This window comes from Cupressus sempervirens, chromosome 5, assembly GCF_028749045.1.
Source record: "Cupressus sempervirens isolate cs-2001-9-10 chromosome 5, ASM2874904v1, whole genome shotgun sequence".
NCBI classification, from domain to species: Eukaryota; Viridiplantae; Streptophyta; class Pinopsida; order Cupressales; family Cupressaceae; genus Cupressus; species Cupressus sempervirens.
This window is the reverse complement of record NC_143122.1, coordinates 473,343,075-473,352,789: the sequence shown is the minus strand read 5'-3', so window position 1 is coordinate 473,352,789 and position 9,715 is coordinate 473,343,075. Positions and strand designations below refer to the sequence as shown.

At 33.1% G+C, this 9,715-nt stretch overlaps 1 protein-coding gene across 1 annotated transcript; it reads left to right on the top strand.

Moving 5' to 3' along the window:
* Positions 1–1,602: 1,602 nt before the first annotated feature.
* On the top strand, positions 1,603–8,588 carry LOC149556812 (uncharacterized). Its single transcript, XM_089829992.1, has 4 exons — positions 1,603–1,832; positions 6,740–7,073; positions 8,307–8,333; positions 8,493–8,588. The coding sequence occupies exons 1-4, from the start codon at positions 1,603–1,605 to the stop codon at positions 8,586–8,588; spliced, it is 687 nt and encodes a 228-aa protein (XP_089686118.1).
* The last annotated feature ends 1,127 nt before the right edge of the window (positions 8,589–9,715 follow it).

The following is a 9,715-nucleotide window of genomic DNA, read 5'->3' as shown; positions in this document are numbered from 1 at the left end:
TGAATCTTATTCGTAATAGTAATTTGTTTTAACTTTTTCTTTCAGCAACACACAAATCTTAATAAAGTAATCAAAGTTTGAAGATAAATAATTATTAACTACAATCCAAAAAGTTTCCTTGACACTTGCTAGTTGAGGAGTTTGTTTTTATGTTGTAATCCACTATAAATCATCTAGAATTCAAGTTTTTTCATCCAAGATTTGGGTAAATAGGCCTTGGTCTAGTGGAACCAAAAGCGTAGAGGATTTGAATCAATCCTATCAAGTTGGCCAAAATTAGTTAGATGCCCAGCATCGAGTAGGCAAGGCTCGTAGGTTTCTAACCAACGATTTTGATAACCAACAGAATGGTGACTCTACTGGAAAAGTTGCAAGTAAGGTTTACTTACTCCAAGACCAGTTTAGACTTTCATTTAAGCACAAGCCTTGTGGTGAGTTCTCTAATTTTGTTTCTTTCACTACAAGCGTAAACATATTAGTAAGGTTTCTTTTAGTATTTCCATTTTCTAATTATAATTTTCATATTCTAATATTTAAGTTTCTTATCAACATTTGAATAAAATTCCTAAGGTTCTTCTTGAGATTTCTACCTGTGTTCAAAAGTCTTAAATTTTGCATAATCTAAAATTGTCCACATTTCACGTAAATACTTTAAAAACAACTAAAACAAAAGTTCTTTTCTTATTTTCAGCAAATTGTTCTCAAGTTATTGGCATTAACTTTGTTGGATAAAGAATCTAGATCTTTATTTCTATTTAAGAGAAAGTGTCGACTCTATCCTTTTTGGATATTATATTCTGAGCATCAATTGTGTGCTTTTGAAGTGTATGTGGGGTAGAAGATTAATAAATCCCCAACCTAAAAGACTTGCACAACTAACTTTTGAGAAAAGGCCAAGAAATAAGAAAGGTAAAAATCCAAAGACAAAAATTTTTTACACAGGACATAGAAACTTCCAAGAAAGGACCAACAAACAACCCGAAATACGTGAATCAAGTTATAACAGTCCTAAAAAAGATGAGGAAAATTGCAATCCATTTTTTCACATTCCTAGGGTTGATGAAGAGCCAGAATGTGAGATAACTCGTATTGAGAATGATGAAGAACAAGAACAAATAATGCAATGGGATATGACAATAAAGAAGATGGCTGAAACTATAAATGGTAATAGTGCAATATTGGAAAAAAACATTAAAAATGCAGTCAAATGATATCCTTACAAAAATAGGAATATCAAAAGATCTTATTACTTCCCTGCCTAAAGTTTGTAATGAACAAAAGTCTGATAGATGGAGGGATGAAAGGTCTGATCAAATTACACCACCCAAGTGCAACCCACCTCACAGAAAGAATTTGGAAGCACAGTTTGCTACTAGTCATGATAATCTATTATATGAGAACGGAAGAGATAAAAATCAAAATAATAATTTTAACAAGCATAACAATCAATAGATATGAAACAATGGGCAACATAATAGAGAAATTCAACAAAATGGCAAAAATATTAGACAACCTTATGGGCTGAATCAGAATAATAATCAAAACATCCAGGGACATATGATGCAAAATCAGGGTAATAGAAATCAAGTAATAAGGCGGCCTATGGCAATTGAAAGATATAGACAACTTGATTTCAATGGGATTCAAGGATATCTGAATCTTATATCTAATAACTTAAGAAATGCTATCCCAAAATTTTCAGGAAGTGGAACAGAATCAGCTGAAAGACATGTAATTAATCTAAAGAATGTGATTGAAAATTTTGAGGAAGATAATGAAGACGTATTCATGAAAATTTGTGTTCAATCATTAACCGAGGATGCTGCCGAATGGTATAGGAGTTTTCTAGATAGATCCATTTATGGATGGTGTGATTTCGCTGATTAGTTTATCGAGCAATTTGGTGATCACAATGATACATTATTTGCATCACATGAATTAACAAGCATTAAAAAGAACTCAAATGAATCAATTTCAAAATTCAACAAGAGATTTAACAAAGTTCTCAACCAAACTCCAAGGGAAACTAGACCAATGGATTCATTTTTTATTGACTTCTACTTAAGTGATTTTGATAGTAAAACCCATTATGACATATGATCTCAAAGACCTTCTTCACTACCAAAAGCTTTCAAAATTGCTATGACAATTGAGAATGATAGGAAAGCAGCAGGAAGAATCAACAAGAGGGATGATCCAAAATTATACAATCCTAAAAACCCTAAGAAGGATGAACTAAAAGAAATAATGGATATGTTAAAGGAAATAACAAAGTTCTCAACCAAATTCTAAGAGAAACTAGACTAGTGGATTCATTTTTTATTGACTTCTACTTAAATGTTTTTTATAGTAAAACCTGTTATGAGATATGATCTCGAAGACCTTCTTCACTGCCACAAGCTTTCAAAATTGCCATGACAATTGAGAATGATAGGAAAGTAGTAGGAAGAATCAACAAGAGAGATGATCCAAAATTATACAATCCTAAAACCCTAAGAAGGATGAACTAAAAGAAATAATGGATATGTTAAAGGAAATAAAAGTCAAAACAAATAGAAATGAAAGACCACATTTTCACAGAAATGATAGGGTAAGGCTCCAGGATATGCCCTACAATAAAAATTGGAAAGACGGGAAACCTAAAAGACCAAGTTATGCTAAGAACACCCCTAACCCTTTAAAGAAAGTCAACATCATTGACAATGGACCATGGTGTGATGCTTGCAGGTTGCCCCATGATCCTAAACATTGTACTGTTGTGCAAGCTATCTTTTTGGAAGAAAATTAGGAAAATGTAGAGAAACCTATAGTCAACGCTATATCATCTGAACCATTGTGAGGAAGAGATGAAGATGACTCTACGGATGAAGACCAAAATGTTGATTGTTATTACAGGGGTTCTAATCAGCAGTGGTGTGCTCAACAAGTGTTTTCAAATGAGGAGGATACACCTACTTTTTGTAGACTAATGGCAAAAGAAAGAAGAGCTTATACCATTGCAACGATAGAACATGCTAGAAACACTTACCAAAGAAGGAATAAAGACAATAATGTTGATCAAGGAAGTCCTGCTGGTATATTTGCAAGAAATTAGTAGCAAATTGAAGCATCTAAAAACCTAGTAATCAAGCTCAAGCCAAGAAAAAAGAAGGTAATCAATCCTATAGGATGACCAAGCAACCAGTCATGCAAACTAATGGTAAGCAAATATCTGATAGTCATAGTTTTATGAGTCATGCTTTATCTCAGTTAAAAATCATTGTGCCTCTAATGGAAATGATGAAATTTTCTAATTACAGGGATGAGACTCTGAAGATATTATCCAGTGTGCAAGATATTAATAATAAGGATGATGTTAGAAATAGAAAAGAGTCACCTATTGTATATTTAGGAACAACATTGAATAAAAATTTAAATCAAGTAGACCCATTTAATTTATCATTGTTGATAAATAATAAATTGGTAAAGAATTGTATGATTGATTCTAGCGCAACAGTCAATTTCATGTCTACTAATGTAATGAAAGAAATAGGTCTCAAAGTTGGTACTCCTTTTGGTAAATGCTATGCCATGGATAATAGATTTATACCTGTAGTTGGAATTATTAAAAATGTTAAAAAAAATTTCAATCATTTATGCATATGTCATATAGAACTGACATTATAGTAGTCGAGATATCAGCGAGTTATGGCATGTTGTTATCTAGACAGTGGTAGAATTTGGTTGGTGGTCATGTGCAGTTGGATTTGTCTTATGCTACCATACCTCTATGGGAGAAGGAAATTAGTATTGAGAGAGAACCCCAATCATACTATTTGGTTGAGGATTATATTATGGATCCTGAAGTCAATTTTTGCCATTTTGACATGGATAACTTTCAGGTAAGCATAACTAAACCTACCTCTAAAATTGTTAATCCAATGTCAATTTATGTAAAAGAAGATTGTAATGACATTTGGCAAATGTTCTTTGATGGTACTTGTAGTAAGGAAGGAAATGGGGCTGGTGTTATTTTTATTTCGCCATCAGGTAAAACTTTTAAATTTTCTTTCTTGTTAAATTTTGAATGCACTAATAACATTGTTGAATATGAGGCATTAATTTTTGGTCTTAATATTGCAAAGGCTTATGGGATTAAACTACTTACTATCTTAGGGGATTCAGATCTAATTGTTTCACAAATTAGGCATAGGTTTTCAACTAGGAACCCACGGTTAAAATAATATCAGAATTATGTATGGGATTTGCTAGAATTTTTTGATGCCTTTTCAATTAAATGGATTGATAGGTCAATTAATTACCTAGTTGATATAATGGCTAGCATGGCTATTAGGCAAATAGATATCCCATTCGATGAAGTTATTCAGGTTGAAATGAAAAATAGACCTTCGATACTAGACAATGTATGAAACTGGCAAGTTTTTGAAGATGATAAAGATATTATTAGATTTTTGACTTGCCAAGAGGATTATGAAAACCAGTTCATAGATTGGAATGGGTGCGTAGAAGAAAAAGATGGTAAGGAAACATTATTTGGAAAGGAAATAGTACAACTGAAAACAAATAAGATACCTAAAGGTTTAGTAGCCTTAAAGCAAATCTTTGATGAAAGGGAGAGTACAAAAAACAGCAAATCCACTAAGATCAAAAATGATTTGAGGAAATAAATTTAGAAAGTGAAAGTTCTCATAAGAAGGTTTATATAGGAAAGAAATTATCCAAAATAAGGGCTGACTTGATTGCTCTGTTAAGAAAATATAGACATGTTTTTTCCTAGAGTTATGATGAGCTTAAAGCATATAGGGAAGACTTGTTTCAACACAAAATACCTCTAAAACCTGATGCGAAGCCATTTAGACAGAGACAACGTCCAATAAATCCAACCCTAGCTCAAAAAATGAAAGATGAATTCATTAAGTTAAGAGATGACAAAATTATTAAACCTATTAGGCATTCTACATGGGTTTCGAATTTAGTCCCAATAAGAAAGAAGAATGGTGACATACGATTATGTATAGATTTTAGAAATTTGAATATATCTTCTCTTAAAGATAATTATGCGTTAACTAATATGGAAATTTTACAGCAAAAGGTAACTAGTAATGAACTATTATCTATGATGGATGGGTTCTCGGGTTATAATCAAGTTAAAGTTAAAGAGTCCAAACAATATAAGATTTCTTTGATGACACCTTGGGGTACTTACATCTATGCTAGGATGCCTTTTGGGCTAACGAATGTGAGAGCTATGTTACAAAGGGCAGTGGATGTTGCTTTCGATGGATTAATTGATTTAATCATGATTGTCTACCAAGATGACCTTATTGCTTATTCTAAGAAAGTAGAAGACCATTGTAAGCATTTAGAGAAGATTTTCATAAGAGCCCTTGAATTTGGAATTTCTTTAAACTCTAAAAAGTGTCAATTTGGTGTCATTGAAGGAAAACTCTTAGGCCATATTGTCTCTAAGGAAGGGGTAAGAATTGATCCAGAGAGGGTAGCAGCTATCAACAATATTCAAATACCTTAAACAACTAAGGGAATCCATTCATTCTTTAGACAAATCAACTTTGTGAGAAGATTTGTTTCTAATTTTGCTGAGATCATTAAACCTATTGCTAGGATGTTTACAAAGGGAGAAAAAATTTCTTGGGATAATGAGGCTATAGGAGTGTTCGCTAAGATAAAGCAAGCTATGAAAGAGGCTCCAGCTCTGAAATCTCCTAACTTTAAGAAGTTGTTCCAATTATTTTCATTTGCTTCTTACCATACTATAGCCGCAGTTTTGCTACAAAAGAATGATGAGGGGCATGAATAGCCAATTGCATTCTTTAGCAAGAGTTTACAAGTAGTTAAACTAAATTATGACATAAATGAAAAATAGGCTTATGCTCTTGTTAAGGCAGTTAAATCCTTTCGACCTTATTTAGTCAAAACTGAGGTTATTGCTTATGTGCCAAATGCTGCCATTAAAGACATATTTAGACAATCTGAAACTACAAGGAGGCGATGACATTGGATAAATCAAATCCAATAATTCAATATAGATATTCAAACCAAATTGATGATGAACATATTAAAGTTAGTATTGGGAGATGCCCTTGTACACAGATATAGTGTATTATTTACAGCATACTAAATGTAGAGATGATTTGAATGAAAATTAGAAAAGGATTATTAAGTTACAGGCTGCAAAATATGTTTTAATTCAAGGAGATCTATATTGGAAAAATCAGGATGGGATTCTATTATTTTGTTTAGATGTTGCCCAATCAATAGTTATTCTCAAAGAAATGCATGAAGGGGTTTGCGGTGGTCATTTCTCAGCCAGGACTACAGTGCATAAGATACTACAAGCAGGTTACTACTAGCCTCAACTTTATAAAGATTGCCATGCCTATGTTCGAAAGTGCGAAGCTTGTCAGAAATTCTTCGGTAAGTTAAAAAATGATGGCGCGCTCCCCTTAAGGACATTACAAGTAGAAGAACCTTTCCAAATATGGGGAATTGATTTTATAGGAGAGATTAGTGATAAGTCAAGTGGTGGACATAGCTAGATTTTAGTAGCCACTGATTACTTTAGCAAATGGGCAGAAGCTATACCCACTCAGCACTCGAAAAGTAAAGTGGTTATTAAGTTTCTTACTGAAAACATCTTGACTAGATTCGGAGTTCCTCAAAAGATCATAGCAAACAATGGTATGTGTTTTAGATCTAATGAATTTGCTGAATTTTGTAGGAAATGTGGCATTGCAGTATCATACTCATCTCCGTATCATCCCCAAGGCAATGGACAGGCAAAGTCTAGCTACAAAAACATCTTGAAGATTATTAGAAGAATGTTGGATAACTACAAGTGCGCTTGGGATTCAAAGCTGAATCTAGCATTGTGGGTGGATAAAATCACGGTAAAGAAGTCAACAGGTTTCTCTCCTTTCAACTTAGTCTATGGGAAAGAAGCAAAGCTTCCCTTGAATAATGTATTGCTTGTTTACAAATTTGTTACTAAGGAACAATTAGAAGATATCAATTTTATGAAAATTTGGTTAAATGCATTAATTGAGCTAGACGAGGTAAGAAGGTTGGCACAGGAGTAGAATATAAATAAGCAACAACAAGTTAAATTTTTTCATGATAAGAAATCTTCAAAATGATCCTTTAAGGAAGGTGATTGGGTCTTAAAATGGAAAGCTAAGGATCAGGACAAAGGGAAGCATGGTAAGTTTGAGGCCTTATGGCTCAGACCATTTATAATTTTTGATAAAGCTGGAGAACAATCTTATTTCTTGCAAAATACAAATGGTCATATTCAAGATTTTCCAGTCCATGGGTAGTACCTTAAGCCATTCTTTCAATGAGCATGAACAAGGGAGTACTATTTATTTTTCTTTGTATTTTTATTTTGTTTTGTTGTTTATGTTTGTATATGTATTATTTCGTGAACTGATTGCCCCTAATCTTTTAGTAGGTCTACTACTCCAGAGAAAACTGAGATCTCGCTATACCCGCAAGGGGTATATGTCTCCAGCAAGAGCCACTAATGGAGCTCCAAAAATTTGCAACTAAAATTTTCTTGAAAATCTTGGGAATGAGTAATAATATGGAGGAAGTTGAAGTCATCATCCACTTTCTCAAGAAAATCAATGGTGGATGAATTCATCAGAGTGCAGTAATATATTCTTTTGTTGATTCACAATTATAGGATTAATCGAGCAACAATTGTGTTTTTTTGTAGCAGCATATATTAAGGCAATGTTTTTTATTTGAGAGGATGGGATGTCCTAGGAAGACATTAGATTGTGGTTGAATAGATCAACTAGTCTACCTATCAGAATCTCATATCTCAGATTCAAGTTAGTTATAGTTGAAGGTTTTATATGCAACATCCACTTCATCTATTCTTATTTAGAGAAGGAATATAAATATCTCACCTAATATATATTTTTATCATGGTTTCATTATGCTAAGATTCACCAGATATTATTTGAAAGCATATGTAAATATAAATCACTGATACAAGCAACTATATATATTCATCGTGACTTGCTTGAGTAACATACATTCATCCAAAAGGACAACAGCAGGTTTCAACTGGAGGTCTTGACTATTTTTTGGAACATCTGGAGGAGAATATAGATGATTGGCTTGCACAACAGTTGGAAGGATATTTAGATGATAATTATCTTGTGTTCGAATATTCGGGTCAAATAAAGCTTTATTCACATGTTCCTATATTCTGAACTTTTGTTGATCAACTCAAGCATTGGAACTTCAATGTTTGTGTTGTATATTTTCTTGATTTGCAGTTTGTTTCAGACATAGCAAGGTACAAGGTTATTGCTATCAGAACTCGATCAAAATATGGCTTCACACTCAGCAAAATTAAATAAGTCACAGGCAGAACTAATCAATGGCTACAGTATGGTTAATTTCTTGCCTTTTGATATAGCAGATGAGAATAGCATAAAAAACGTCTTGTCCCTGCCATACAGTTTGGAAAAGTTGTTGATGTTAAGATTGGGGATTTTGATCCTGATTTTAATACTGGAGACGGCTTAAGAATTTCGTTATTTCTCAGGAAGTTTTAATGCACACCTATGTTATATTATTGTATCAGAGGACATATTATCTGATACCGATCACTGATCAAATTTTATTTAGTAGTCTGTATCTAGCAATTATATGTGCTTGATTAATGATTCAGGAATATGCATGTAACAAGCAATCATGTGCAGATATGAGATTACTTGTGGAGAAAATAGTGAGATTCGAATCATAAGCAAGTGAAGCTATGATCTATGACTAGAGAGAGAGACCATTTTTTGTCCCATTATTTAGCAGCCTGAACTACGTTACTCTGTTCAGAAGTTGTTCAAATTTTGACTTCATTTCTACGAATTCCTAAAATTCCTTCATCAGATCTTACAACAGATGATAAAGTGGAGATATACAACCAGACAATAAACTGCCATATTGTAAATATTTATAGTAGTGATATATCAGGAACAGGAAAGCAAATAAATTTTGGTTGTATGTAATGAAAGCAACAATGGCATGAGCATAATTTTGGCCTAATGAAGTGATTGTACACAGGGATTGGTATGTTTAAAATACATTGATATGATACATGGTCACCGAGTTGTAATGAAGAATTGATAAGAAAGCAAAATACTACAAACAATGTCAACAGAATAACACGATATATGTTGTATAAGAGGAATTTAAAAAATTAAAACAACACATGCTGACACTATTGAAGGGTGCTATGGTGATCCACCATGGGTTTTGCATAAATAAGGAGACCCCGATAAGCTTTGAAACAAAGGAATGAAAGTGATATCAAATAAATGAAAGATTTATCTTATGTTACTATTACCGTTGTCGATTCATCTCCATGCAACAACAAATGTGTGAACGTCGTGATTAGAGATTGCATATATGTTACGACTTGAACTTGTGCTAAGTAATGGTAATAATAAAGAAGGATATGTGTAGCAAGCAAGACTTCGAATCAAGGGCCGAGCCACTGGGGTATCACTTATTATTAATTTTATAAATATATGTAATGTGTTGTCATTTTTGTTGCAGGCTCAACACAATAGCGGAAAGGAGAAGGATATGCTGAGGGCCACCAATTATCTGGACATATTGTTGCTTTGAGCAGAAGCAAGGAGTCGGGTTAAGAATTCAGTGACGCGGAACATATTTGTTCACG